The 14,019-nt window shown below is 50.4% G+C and overlaps 1 protein-coding gene across 1 annotated transcript; it reads right to left on the bottom strand.

Moving 5' to 3' along the window:
- Positions 1-7,542: 7,542 nt before the first annotated feature.
- Positions 7,543-8,499, bottom strand: LOC309368807 (olfactory receptor 52P1-like; the record flags this gene model as incomplete). The annotated part of the gene is made up of 1 exon (XM_081909112.1): positions 7,543-8,499. The coding sequence occupies one exon, from the start codon at positions 8,497-8,499 to the stop codon at positions 7,543-7,545; it is 957 nt and encodes a 318-aa protein (XP_081765238.1).
- Positions 8,500-14,019: the final 5,520 nt, after the last annotated feature.

Raw genomic sequence — 14,019 nt, 5'->3', positions numbered from 1 at the left:
GGGACTGGCAGAAATGACCGGCAGAATCCGCGACCAAGAGAAAGAGACTGTGGAGGAGGACTGGAAGAAATTTAAAGCATATCTTAAGAATTGCTACAAATTTGAGGAGTGTTAAAGTGTTAAGGGAGAGGAAGATGTATAATTACAGCTATATTTATCTTCTTTTTTCTTTTTTGATTTAAAGTGAAATTGAAATGAGAATAAGTTAAATTTTGACTGATTAAAAGGGTTGCTGAAAAACTGGAAAACTAGGATGCAAAAAGGGGAAGGTATGGGGAAGTCCGAGAAAAGAGGCTTATGAAAATGAGGTTAAGAAAGCAAAATTTATGTTTTGTTTTTGTCTGTTGTTGTGTGTTTTGTTTGGTGTGGTTTTGATGTAAAAATTGGAAAATTAATAAAAATTATTATAAAAAAAAGAAAGTGAAGAGGAATTAAAGAACCTTTTAATGAGGGTGAAAGAGGAGAGCACAAAATATGGTCTGAAGCTCAACATCAAGAAAACGAAGATCATGGCCACTGGTTCCATCACCTCCTGGCAAATAGAAGGGGAAGAAATGGAGGTAGTGAGAGATTTTACTTTCTTGGGCTCAATGATCACTGCAGATGGTGACAGCAGCCACGAAATTAAAAGACGCCTGCTTCTTGGCAGAAGGGCAATGACAGGCCTAGACAGCATCTTGAGAAGTAGAGACATCACCTTGCCAACAAAGGTTCGTATAGTTAAAGCTATGGTTTTCCCAGTAGTGATGTATGGAAGTGAGAGCTGGACCATAAAGAAGGCTGATCGCCGAAGAATTGATGCTTTTGAATTATGGTGCTGGAGGAGACTCTTGAGAGTCCCATGGACTGCAAGAAGATCAAACCTCTCCATTCTGAAGGAAATCAACCCTGAGTGCTCACTGGAAGGACAGATTGTGAAGCTGAGGCTCCAGTACTTTGGCCACCTCATGAGAAGAGAAGACTCCCTGGAGAAGACCCTGATGTTGGGAAAGATGGAGGGCACAAGGAGAAGGGGGCGACAGACGATGAGATGGTTGGATAGTGTTTTCGAGGTTACCAGCATGAGTTTGTCCAAATTGCGGGAGGCAGTGGAGGACAGAGGTGCCTGTCGTTCTCTGGTCCATGGGGTCACGAAGAGTTGGACACGACTAAACGACTAAAAAACAACAACTGGAAGGTTTGTGGGAAGGGTGTTCAGGGGTCTGGAAACCAATCCTTGTGATGAAGGGGGGGGAGAGAGAGTTGGGGATGCCCGGACAAGAGAAGATGAGGTGACCTGAGAGCCGTCTTCAAGTATCTGAAGAGCCCTGGAAGATGGAGCAAGCTTGTCTTCTGCTGCTCCAGAGGGTTAGGGTTAGGGTTAGGGAACTCAAACTGATGGCTTCTATCTACCAGAAAGGAGATTCTGACTGAACATTACACATCACTTTCTGAAGACAGGAGCTGTTGGGTGGTGGAACAGACTCTCTCGGAAGGGGGTGGGCTTTCCTTCCTTGGAGGCCTTTAAGGGGAAGATGGGTGGCCACCTGCCAGGGAGCATTTAGCTGCGATCGCTGCATGGCAGGGGCTGGTTTGGTGACCCTGGGGGATCCCTTCCAGTTCTCCCACTCTGTGATACTGTTCTTCCTTGGCCTCTGTCTCTGAGACGTGAGCCTGCCCCGGCCCTTCCGGCCTCCCTCCCAGGCTTACCTGCTGCCCATAGGCCACCTCCACATTCCAGCCAGTTCTGAGGCTCCCGCTCAGTGTCTCAACCTTGGTCAGGCTGCCCGACTCTGCTGCTGCTGCCAGGGTGACTTTAAGTGCCCATGTGCCCTCTGCACTGGCATCTCCAAGGACGTGCACCTCCCAGATTCTGCCAGCTGCTCTCCACTGGAACTCCTGTGCATGAGAGAGTCCTGTGAGGGATCAGGGATAACTCAGGGGATCAATGTCACTGGCCTGAGGGAAGGAGTCGCCTCAGAAGAGGGAGACCATGTTGAGGGTCTGGAGAGAGTATTCAGACAGGAGTTAAGCTGGAGGGAGAAGATGTGGGAACATGTTCCTTCTCTTTGGTCTCCAAAATATTAAGCTGTGAAGGAAGCTGCGCTTTGTCAAAAGTGTGATAACTAAGGAATGAGAGTGAAGTGACAGAAACAGAGTTGAGCCGTTTACCACCTATTCTGGAAACCTGAAGTGTAACACCTGGTTTTTAGCAACTGAAGTTTAAGAGAAGCTGTGCCTGTAATACCATGTTTCAGTAATAAGTTGACTTTTACCTGAAAGAATGCATCTCCTGACCCAACTTTGTCTCACAGACCTCTTCTTTTTGTTACTAAAACTTTTCTCGTTGGATGAACTCCTGTCTGACATTCTACATCACTATGTTTTCCCTCACGCAAGATCCCCACAAGCCACTGGTGGAGGAAGGGGGGTGGAGGAAGCGGACCACCCCGACATGATTGGGGGGTACCATCGCAGCTGCCCCCCGACACGCACCCCTCCACTGCACCGGGTGCCCCGCCCCTCTGGGCGGCATGCCACACCCGTGGGATGCACGCCACACCCCACAGGCAGCTCACCATGCCCCAAGGATGTGCGCCACACCCCCGCAGGTGGCTTGCCACACTCCTGGTGTGTGCCAGCCATGCCCCCACCTGTTCTCCACCCCCGGTGATGGAGTAAGCAGCTTCGCCACTGCCACAAGCCACATAGTCTGGGCTCCGTGATAGACTTTTGTTGACTGGGCATCCTCTATGGGGATCTGCCATATTTAATTGAGGTCGTTAGCAGGGAGAGTCCTCTCCTTATTAATGGGTGGTTTGCAGTGGGATCTGCTCCAAGGATTCCCTTTTGCTTTGACTGGAAGTGAAAAGAACCAAGGCAAGAGCCGAGAGAGAGGCTCTAAGTCACTTTGCCCCCGGTGCTCAACCTTGGCATCTACGGCATCTGGACCGAGGACCTGCACAGGTGTTTTTGTGCAGCACCTTTTGATTCTCATTCAAAAAAGCAGGGCCAGAAATTCCTGTCACATTTTGAGGGTCACGTCTTTTATTGTTTGTAAGAGGTGCTGCGTTGCACCCCTTTTCTCTCTTAGGCTCAAGATTTTATGTAGCAGCAGGAAAAGACACATAGTTCTTTTAAGATCCTGCCAAATCCATTGGTGCCTCAGTGGAAAGGGAGGAGCCCCCCCAACCATGTTGCGAGGTGGGTGTATGACCCCCCCCCCCACTCCCAAGAGGTTTAAGATCTTCTGCTGGAATTAAACATGCACACATTATGAATTGTAGGAATGATCGCTGTCTGCACGTGTGACCTTGCGGTGTGGAGCATACTCCCCCTCACAGATAAAGCCACAGCTGTCTGAACATCTTGCCCTCTATCTAACCTTTTGCGGTCTCAGTAGTCTGCCATGTCCTGTCTGTAACCTTTGTGTCTCCTTTGTGCAAGGGGAAAATGAGGTGGTGGAAACAGGTGCCAAAATAGCTTTGTACCACCCCACAATCTCGGGCCTGGAAGATGTTTAAAGGTCACAGCCCAAAATGTATCTGCCTGGGTTTGCATATTGTGTCAATAAAAGGAGCCTCCACAGAGCTGGCCGGCAGCTTGCTTGCAGCTCTTCTGTGCGCAGCTCACCTGCATTATCAGTTTGAGAGGACATGGACCTTGTGAGAAATGACAAACTGGTTCTCTGTAAGTTTCCTGAATCACGACTTTACCTTGGGTAAAAGATGTGTGCAGAACCCAGTTCTCTCTTACAGGAAGTGATAATTAAACTTTTCTGGTAACCCAGGAAGAGTGTGATGGTCTTTACTTTAGGTATTGAGAGGTCAGAATATTTAGCCATGTCTTTCAGGTCGCGTTCAAGTACTAGGGTTAAAATAGTTCATTGAGGAGTATATTTTACATGAAATTATGCCTGCTTCACTGATCTACAGAAATAAACAACAGAAAAATGTAATCCTGCACTCTGTTCTGACTGTGGCCGAACACCTGCCCATTGTGGGAAACCTGTGAGCAGGATCCGTGCACGTGAGCCCTCTGTGGCTTCCAGCAACTGGGATTCAGAAGCCTTGCCACCCTCGGCTGCCCTGAGATCTTTGGATAAGGGGCAGCCTACTTATTCGTTTCGTTTGTATACCGTTTTATATCCATAGATCTCAGGGCGGTTCACAACACGAAAGTTTATAAATTTAATAAATAAAGTGAAATAAAACAAATAAGCTTTCCATGGAACTGTTCATGGCAGACTGTAGATTCCTTTGCTGGCTGGTCATGCCGTTCTGCCCCCATCAGCGCATGACCGTGCCCACTTTGGGGAATGAATCCTGCGCCCGTGGGTTGCTGCTTCTCTGTGCACATTTGAGAGCCTTTGCTCGAACACAAGCACTCTCCATGCGATGCCTCTCATCTAATCTATCTTGATGTTTCCCATCCACTCTTTGCTGTTTAGTCGTTTAGTCGTGTCCGACTCTTCGTGACCCCATGGACCAGAGCAAGCCAGGCCCTCCTGTCTTCCACTACCTTCCGCAGTTTGGTCAGACTCATGTTTGTAGCTTCGAGAACACTGTCCCACCATCTCGTCCTCTGCCGCCCCTTCTCCTTGTGCCCTCCATCTTTCCCAACATCAGGGGCTTTTCCATGGAGTCTTCTCTTCTCATGAGGTGGCCAAAGTCTTGGAGCCTCAGCTTCATGATCTGTCCTTCCAGTGAGCACTCAGGGCTGATTTCCTTCAGAATGGATCGGTTTGATCTTCTTGCAGTCCATGGGACTCTCAAGAGTCTCCTCCAGCACCAGAATTCAAAAGCATCCATTCTTCGGTGATCAGCCTTCTTTATGGTCCAGCTCTCACTTCCATACATCACTACTGGGAAAACCATAGGGTTACTGTATTTTTCCCTCTATAACACGCAGATTTTTTCTCCTAAAAAGGAAGGGGAAATGTCTGTGCGTGTTATTGAGCGAATGTGTGGTCCCTGGAGCCAAATGGCGTGAGTGGAGGCAAAAAAAGCAGGCAAAAATCAAATCGCGCGTTCGGAGAAGGGAAACCTGAAAAGAGGAAGGGGCTGCTTTCCTGCATTCTGCCTCAGGGTCTTACTGCCCACCCACCTCTGTTTCCTTGCTGTGTTTGCTCAAACGGAACAAAGAGCAGGGAAAGCCCCTCCCCTCCAGGCAAGCAGAGGGGAAAGCAGAGTGTCGTCTCTGTGCTCCGTGCTGCTGAAAACATGCAGAAGGGAGAGAGAGAGAGAGAGAGAGAGAGAGAGAGAGAGAGAGAGAGAGAGAGAAGGAGAGCTGGCTGGCTTGGGTGGGTAGGTGAGGGAAAACTTTTGCAGCTCTGACACTTCCTTTCCTCCCTGCCGTTATACCCCTCTCCTGCATTCTTAGCCAGCTGCTTCTTTGCACACCCCTCTCGTGCTCCTTGTCCATTCTGTGTTTTTCCTTCCCTCCCCACTTAAAATGTGGTTAAAAAGCATGGATCCACATGGATCCTCAGGATGTTTGCATTGGGTCACCCCAAATTCACCATCAGAGCACGTAGCATGTCCATGGCTACAGCCTGCCCCCCAAAAATCACGCACCCGCTGTTGCCTGGGGCTGCAATGGTGCAAAAACGTGGTTACAAAGCATGGATCCACAGGGATTCTCAGGATTTTTGCATTGGGTCACCCCAAATTCACCATCAGATCACATGTCTGTGGCCACAGCATGAAGCACAAAAATGATACATCCACTGTTTCATTCAGAATGTTTTTTCCCTTGTTTTCCTCCTCTAAAAACGATGTGCGTGTTATGGTCAGGTGCGTGTTATAGAGCGAAAAATACGGTAACTATACGGACCTTTGTTGGCAAGGTGATGTGTCTGCTTTTTAAGATGCTGTCCAGGTTTGCCATCGCCTTTCTCCCAAGAAGCAGGCGTCTTTTAATTTCGTGGCTGCTGCCACCATCTGCAGTGATCATGGAGCCCAAGAAACTAAAATCTCTCACTGCCTCCATTTCTTCCCCTTCTATTTGCCTGGGGTTTATTGCTGCTGAGCTTCAGACCATATTTTGCGCTCTCCTCTTTCACCCCATCCACTTTAGTGGGCAGTAATTGGTGGGATACGTTTGCACCAGTGCTGCTCTTCCCTGCCCCAATTTTTCCCTCACCCCCACTCTAAGTCCCAGAAACCAGAGGTCCACGATGGAGGTATTTGTTGACCTGTGACCTATTCACGATGGAAACAAATGGGCAGCCAGAGCATGTGGTCCAGAACTTGAGTTATGTGTTCAGGCTGCCTGCTCCCCGTTGATCAACAAGCCCAGGTGGCAAAGCCAAAAGATCTGAGGGATGGTGGAGCCAGAAAGACCCATGTCTATCACAGAGGAAGTGTGGCTAGGAGCAGATCCACTAGCTGGTGGAATCTGCCCTCCCTGAGGAAGGCCAGGAGCACAGCCTCCTTCCTTGGGGTGCAAATCACACACAGAAGATGCAAGTCCCGGGCTCCCTGCCTCAAGGAATGGCTGTCTCTTATGCCTGAGCTGGGAGTTGAACCCAGGTCTAGCTCCTGGTGGTGATCACAGCAACTGCACCCAGAGGGGCTGGCCACAAAGTATTATTTCCTTTGAGCTACCATCTGGAAGCCGAATCAGTGGAAGCAAAAAGCTCTCAGAGAAGCTGAATCTAAGAATTCCCCCCTGCTGTGTTGACCACCCAGTGGTCCACTGGATGCCACAAGGCTGCCCGCTGAGACCGGACAGATGCACTCATCTCTAAAAGAACGGCTTCTTCTGCACATGCCACACCACAAGTTATTGGGGGCATTGGCTGCCACAGGATTTGCCAGTGTCCATTAACTTAGGGGATTGGGCAAATTTGTGGAGACGAGAGGGCTATTGGTATCTGTCGGGAATGTGGCCCCCCCCAGAGCGCAGTGGAAGAGTCAGCCTCAGAAACTGAGCTGAGTGAGCAAGGGGCCGACTCTGCAGATGAGAGCCTTCTGAGTGTAGAGAGGACAGCCTGGTCCCCCTCCTTCCCAGGGAAGAAGCTGTTTGCTCCCAAGGAGAGGAAGAGTTGGAAGTCGGCCAAAGTGTTGCCAGGCGACCATCAGATAAGCCAGAGTCCGAGGCTGTGTTTTCTGGGGAAGAGACAGGCCAGCCGTTCAGTTCCCAAACGAGGAGACTGGCAAAGCTCAGAGAGCAAAGGAAGGGCAGGAGAATAAAGGCGGGATTTTGGCCGCCTTCCTGTTGGGGGAGGGACGGTGAGCCAGACTGAGCAGCTACTGTTAATGAGAGCTGGCAGGACGCCATCCTCTGGATGTGTTTTTTCTCGTAAATAAACTTACATAAAACTGATGGAGAGTCCGTGCTGCTTATCAGGCTGCTTGCCTGCCAGAGATCGTTATAGTGGCCATGAGCAATGGCTCCAGGGAACCTTGTGATTCAGACATAGTCCACACCTCCCTCTCCCTGCAATGCTTCCCTTGTCTTACAAATCATTATGCAAATAGCTCCCAGAGTTGTCAGCAGTCAAAGGCACCCTGTTTGCAGCAGCTGGACATCCAGGGGGCCTGGCTGGGGACAGGGTCATCAGACACTCTTCCGAAAGTGGAGCCCCCGCAGCACTCGCTCACGGATCTGCTTTGTCCTCACTCCATAGATGATGGGGTTCAGAGTCGGGGGCACCAGAAGGTAGACATTGGCGATGACGATGTGCACATGACGGGGGATGCTCCCGTGACTGAAGCGATGGGTGAGGAACGTGAAGACAGCTGTGGTGTAAAAAACAAGGATGATGCAGATGTGGGATCCACAGGTGCCCAGTGCCTTGAGACCTGCCTGCTTAGAGGGCAGGCGGCAGACAGTGCGCAGGATCAGGCCATAGGACAGTGCAATGAAGAGGACATCCAGGGCTCCAATAAGTGAGGCCACCGTCAGGCTGTATGCTTTCGTGACAGCTGTGTCCGCACAGGCCAGCTTGACGACAGCCATGAACTCGCAGTAACTGTGGGCGATGACTTTGCTTTTGCAGAAAGGCAGCTGCCCCACCAGGAAGGGGTGTGGGGAGAAGAACACCACCCCCCGGGCCACCACCGCCCCACCGATCGTGGCAATGCGGGCACCCGTGAGGATGCTGGTGTGCCTCAGTGGTTTACAAATGGCCACATAGCGGTCAAAGGCCATGGCCAGGAAGAATCCGGACTCCATGGCCGTGAAGGAGTGGATGAAGAACATCTGGGCCAGGCAGGCGCTGAAGCCGATGTGTCCAGCTCCAAACCAGAAGATGGCCAGCATCTTGGGCAGGGCGGAGGTGGAGAGGACCAGGTCGGTGAAGGACAGCATGCAGAGGAAGAGGTACATGGGCTGGTGGAGCCTCGGGTCAGTCTTGATGAGCAAGAGGATGCTGCAGTTCCCAAGGACGGCCATCAGGTACAGGGAGAAGAAGGGCAGAGCCAGCCAGGTGTGGAGCGACTCCAGCCCAGGGATGCCCAGCAGGAGGAAGGCGGACGGACTGAAGAGGGAGAGGTTGGAGGCGGGAGGCTGCATGCTGGGCCCGGGGGCTCTTGCCGCTTCTCTCTGCTCCCGCCTGGGGTGGCGGCAGAAGCAAGGCAGTGCGGTGGCAGCATCTGTGATGGGAAGGAGAATCTGCAAGGGAGAAAGTGAAGGCATGAAGAGGAATCGCTTGCAACATGGCAGATGCCTCAAGAGAGGCAGCAGGATCCAAAGAGGAGGGTTTCGTTGTTAGAGTTCAATGGCAACCCCCCATGGTGATCAACTCTCACCTGAAAACCAATGTCCCCACTGTGGAAGGACGTGTGGATCCAGAATTGGCCTCCACAGTCCCTTACAGACACACCGCTAAGACCGTGTTCATGGAAGACAGTCTTACTTGGCTACAAGTGATCTCCAAAGAAGAAAGAAGTTCAGTTACAACCTCTCTCAAAAATAGCTCAGGGGAGCATGCAGGTTCTCTTTGTCCTCCTGTTATCCCACACCCCTGCGAGGGAGGAGAGGAGCAGGGACTGACTGGTTCAGGGTCCCCCGTCTCCTTGGTTCTTCATGCAGGAGAAGGCTGTCACTGGCCACTAGCCAGGCGTGCGTCCTGCTGCGGACGGTGGCCTTAGTTAAGGGTCTTCCCCACCATCTCACTGACAACCCAAGATGGTCGTGAGGATGGAATGGTAGGAGAACCCTGGTGAAAACCAGACTCTTGCAGGGCCTTAGAGGAAGACATATTTATCACGTCATGTATGAGTTGTGAAGCATTTGTGACTAAATTCTTGGATAATTAATAACAGCAAAAGATTGAAGGTGCTTTTATCAAGCGCGTCCTCATCACAAAGGAAATAAGCTTCAGGAAGATGCATAAAAATGGCATATGCCATCTGGGTATCAGGATACAACCCTTTCTCAAAAATCACCCGGTGCAACAGTTCCCAAAATTGTTATTGCCACCACCCTCTCAGTTCCATCAACTCATCTCCACACACACCCCTTGACACCCTATTAAAAACACTATTCAGATTTGCGGTTTGCACAACCCGCTAGGAAGAAAATAACACAGTCAAATTCAAACCAGTAACAATTAATTGTGGGTGTATTCAAAATCCAGTTGAGACTGCTTGATGCAGTGATTCCAGCTTTTCAAAGCCTGATAGTCATTTACACCTCCAGAGCTGCCTGCCGCCCCTCGCCTCCTGGCAAACTCCCCCCCCACACACACATTTTGGGAACCACTGATCTGAACATGAAGATGCTTTGGCACTTCTGAAGAAGAGTTTGGATTTGACATCCCACTTTATCACTACCCTAAGGAGTCTCAAAGCGGCTAACATTCTCCTTTCCCTTCCTCCCCCACAACAAACTCTGTGAGGTGAGTGGGGCTGAGAGACTTCAGAGAAGTGTGACTGGCCCAAGGTCACCCAGCAGCTGCATGTGGAGGAGCGGAGACGCGAAGCCGGTTCCCCAGATTACGAGACTACCGCTCTTAACCACTACACCACACTGGCCTTCTTTGATGTCCTGGTGGGCAGCTGCCACTCGAATCCTTGCCAGCCAGTTTCTGGTAGGTAAACCCCCCCCCCCAATGCAGAGCATGACGGTTCTCACCTATGTGTCACTGTCCATGGAAGAAAGCAGGATTTCCACCCCACGCTGAGATAATTTGTGGCAGCTTCCAGTTGCTCCCCTGTAGATTTTGCAGGTGAGATGGAGCCCTGTGAATTGAGGTCAATTCCTTGGGCTTCCACTCCTGGGGCCTCTCCTTGGTCCAGTCTGACTTCTGGAGAAGGTGGTCAAGTCCCCCTGGCAGCCAGCCAGACCCTTTCTTGCAGAATCACAGAATTGGCAGGGAACCCAAGGATCGTCCACTCCAACCCGCTGCAGTGCAGGAATCCCAGCCGACCAAGTGACCTCACTCTGCAGCCTGCATCAGGGAGTCGCCTCGCCAAGTGACAGGGGCAGCCAGTCGGCCTGGCTTATCTTCAGCTCCACAGAGCCTCTTGGCCAGCGTCAGAAGCCCCTGGGGAGCAGAGCAGCAGGAGTCCGTCCCTGGGCTGGGAGCAGAGGATTAGCTCTGCTAAGGATCAGACTCCCCTTTGCCTTCCAGGAGGGCCCCAGGGTGGGAAGAGGTGACACGGCAGAAGCCTATCAAATGATGCCTGGCATCATAATAATAAGTTTTTATTTATACCCCGCCCTTCCCGGTTCAAAAACCGGGCTCAGGGCGGCTAACAACAAATTTAAAACACTTAATTGATGCAACAAAAAAATAGCATAAAATACGGTATAAAATTGCAATAAATTCAAAATTGAAAAATCAGTTTAGGGGGAAATCCATCCAATAAACATGAGGTGATCCCCAGGGCTAGCTGGCTAAGTTAGTCCTATTTGGGCCAGCGAGGAGATCAGGGGAGAATTAGCTGTGGGGTCTCAGAGCAGGGAATCTTCATAAAAAGGGGAGGAAGGGGAATAAAATATCAGGCTGAATTCAAATTAAAGGCCAGGTGGAATAGCTCTGTCTTACAGGCCCGGTGGAAGGAGGTTAAATCCTGAAGGGCTCTGGTCTCCTGGGACAGAGCATTCCACCAGGTCGGAGCCACCACTGAGAAGGCCCTGGCCCTGGGGGAGGATAGTCTGACTTCCTTAGGGCCCAAGACCTCTAAACTATGGCTATTCATGGACCTTAAGGTCCTCTGCGGGGCAGACCAGGAGAGGCGGACCCGTAGGTACGAGGGCCCTGAGCCACAAAGGGCTTTAAAGGTCAAGACCAGCACCTTGAACCTCCAGCATGGAGGAAAGAGGCAGAGAAAAGTTTCCCTCCCTCTCTCCTAGCGCTGGAACTCATGGGCAGACAATGAAGCTGGATGCTGGGAGATCCAGGACAGATAAAAGGAAGTCTTTCTTCACACAGCACAGAGTTAAACTGCGGAGCTCCCTCCCACAGGAGCCAGTGATGGCCACCAATGTATAGGGGCAAATTCACGGAGGAGGAAGAGAGGGCTATCAATGGCTACTAGCCAGGAGGGCTCTGCTCTGCCCTCCACATCCGGAAGCAGCAATGCTTCTGGGCCCCAGTTAATCCTGCAAATCGGCCTCTGTCTGGCCACTGTGAGAGCAGGACGCAGGGTGAGATGGGTCATCGGCCTGATCCAGCAGGGTCTCCTCCTGTTCTTATGACCCACAGCATTTTGATGTGGGGCTGGCTGTAGCAGGGCAACCCATGGGGGTTCTGAGCCTTTAACCGCCAGATCTATGCTGGGAAGCCAAAGGCTGGGACAAAGAGAAGGAAACAGCTGAGAGCTGTCAGAGAAGCTCAAACGAATGGAAAGGGGCAAAATAACACAAGATGAAAAGTATGGGAACCCTGGAGCTACGGCCTGTTCTGTCTTGCTGGGGACAATCTGAACCAGACTTTAGAAATTCCTAACAGGTAAAGGTAAAGGGACCCCTGACCATTAAGTCCGGTCGTGGCCGATTCTGGGGTTGTAGCGCTCATCTCGCTTTATTGGCCTTGGGAGCCGGCGTACAGCTTCCGGGTCATGTGGCCAGCAGGACTAAGCCGCTTCTGGCGAACCAGAGCAGCGCACGGAAACGCCGTTTACCTTCCCTATTTATCTACTTGCACTTTGATGTGCTTTCGAACTGCTAGGTTGGCAGGAGCAAGGACGGAGCAATGGGAGCTCACCCCGTTGTGGGGATTCGAACCGCCAACCTTCTGATCAGCAAGTCCTAGGCTCTGTGGTTTAGACCACAGCGCCACCAGAAGCTAAAATCTAATAGTGCCATGATGCATGACTGCGCCGGCTGAGGCTCATGGGAGTTGTAGTCCAAAACATATTGACTACCGCATCTTGGGGAAAGCTGTCGTGTTATTCAGGTGACATGATGTTTCCAAAATGATGACTGGAAAACCTGCAGCGGCCTCACGTACCAGAACCAGGAAGGGAAACATCCTGACTTCTAGACTTTGGGTGCTGGTGTGGCATTCCCATAGCAAAGGAAGGATTAGACTCTGATTAATAGAATACACACAGAGGCTTGACCAGCAAGACTCTGGGAGGAGTGCGTATAATAATAATTCCTGTCCACCCTTCTGCCCAGGTCGTTTTAGTCACAAAATAACTTTTTACACAGTGTACGCAAGAGCCAATCAGCATTTCAAAGCCCCCACGTGGGACAAGTTAAACTACAAAGAACTAATTTCCTACTTGAGCATGCATATGTAATTCAGAGTAAATAAAAGAGGAAGCGAAGAGGAATGCTTTTAGGAAACTCCGGAGGTCAAAAACAGCAGTAAACAGTGTTTACCATCTCCATGTAAACTCTCTTCCTGAACTCTCTTCCTGGCCCTAAGATTAACAAAACTTAACAATAGCTACCTCAAAGCTAACTATCATCTTTATGACCCAGGATGCCTGATGAAGCAACTGGCCTGTGTTTCAGAATGCTTATATGTGCCTGTCAGGTGTAGAGAAAGCAAATGCCAGAGGGGGAGAGGCTTGTGGGATTTGATCAGAAATTATTGTCAATGAATCAAACTCAGTCAATGCAATGCGTTCATCGCGGACACAATGGCTTGATGCATATTTTATAGTTCCTCATAGTAATCCCATCTGACCCCCACACTCTGAATATCTGCTCTCCTACAGCTGGGGGTCTGGGAGGCTGTGTTACTGCTTCTGACCCCAAAGTAACCCCAGGAATGGGCCTGGAAGAAGATGCTGCTCTGAGGGCACCTGGGCTCAAATGGCAGGCAAGGTTGGCCAGAAAAGGGCAGCAGGCAAAGGATACGGGGTCCAAGAATCCTAGACTTGTAGAGTTTGCAGGGGTCCCAAAGGATCATCTAGTGGAACCCCTGCAATGTTTTTGGGGAGGCAGCAGGCAGATCTCCAGCTCAGGACTGTTCCTCAAGCCTGCAATTGGGGGCTCCTCTTGCTCCTCGTTGTGCCACATCTGCTGGCTCACTTGGCAAAGAAGGTGTCCTGGAGGGCACCACCACCAGATCATTCAGGAGTGAACTCTGCAAAGTGTGAGAGCTGGTTATTGGTTGTTGTTGTTGTTGCTGCTGCTGTTATGATGTGTATTTTGTGTTTCCATTGTGTATTTGATGAACAAAAAGGTCACCAAGTGTCAGGCTTCAGGGAATCGGCTCTCTCTCTCTCTCCCCCTCCATTGCCCCCGTGGCAGCAGATAAGCAGAACAAAGGGAAAGGAGTCTTCTTACCAGTTAGAAACTTTAATAATCACAGCGAGAGAACAAAGAGCTCATATCCTTAAGTTTAAGATATTAACGGACGTAAAAGAAAGAGGGGGCTTTGCCCTGCCAGACTTAAAGTTGTATTATGAAGCCGCAGCTTTCTGCTGGCTAAAAGACTGGCTACTTCTGGAGGACACGGATGTGCTGGATTTGGAAGGTTTTAACAATGCATTTGGATGGCATGCATATTTATGGTACGACAAGGTTAAGATCAACAAGGTTTTTAAGAACCATATTGTCAGAAAAGCAATATTTAATGTCTGGACAAGATACAAAGACTTATTAGAAAACAAAACACCGAGGTGGCTG

Source organism: Podarcis melisellensis (genome assembly GCF_964234715.1).
Source record: "Podarcis melisellensis genome assembly, chromosome: 4".
NCBI classification, from domain to species: domain Eukaryota; kingdom Metazoa; phylum Chordata; class Lepidosauria; order Squamata; family Lacertidae; genus Podarcis; species Podarcis melisellensis.
Note: the sequence above shows the minus strand (reverse complement) of the source record. Positions and strands in the feature narration are given on the sequence as shown.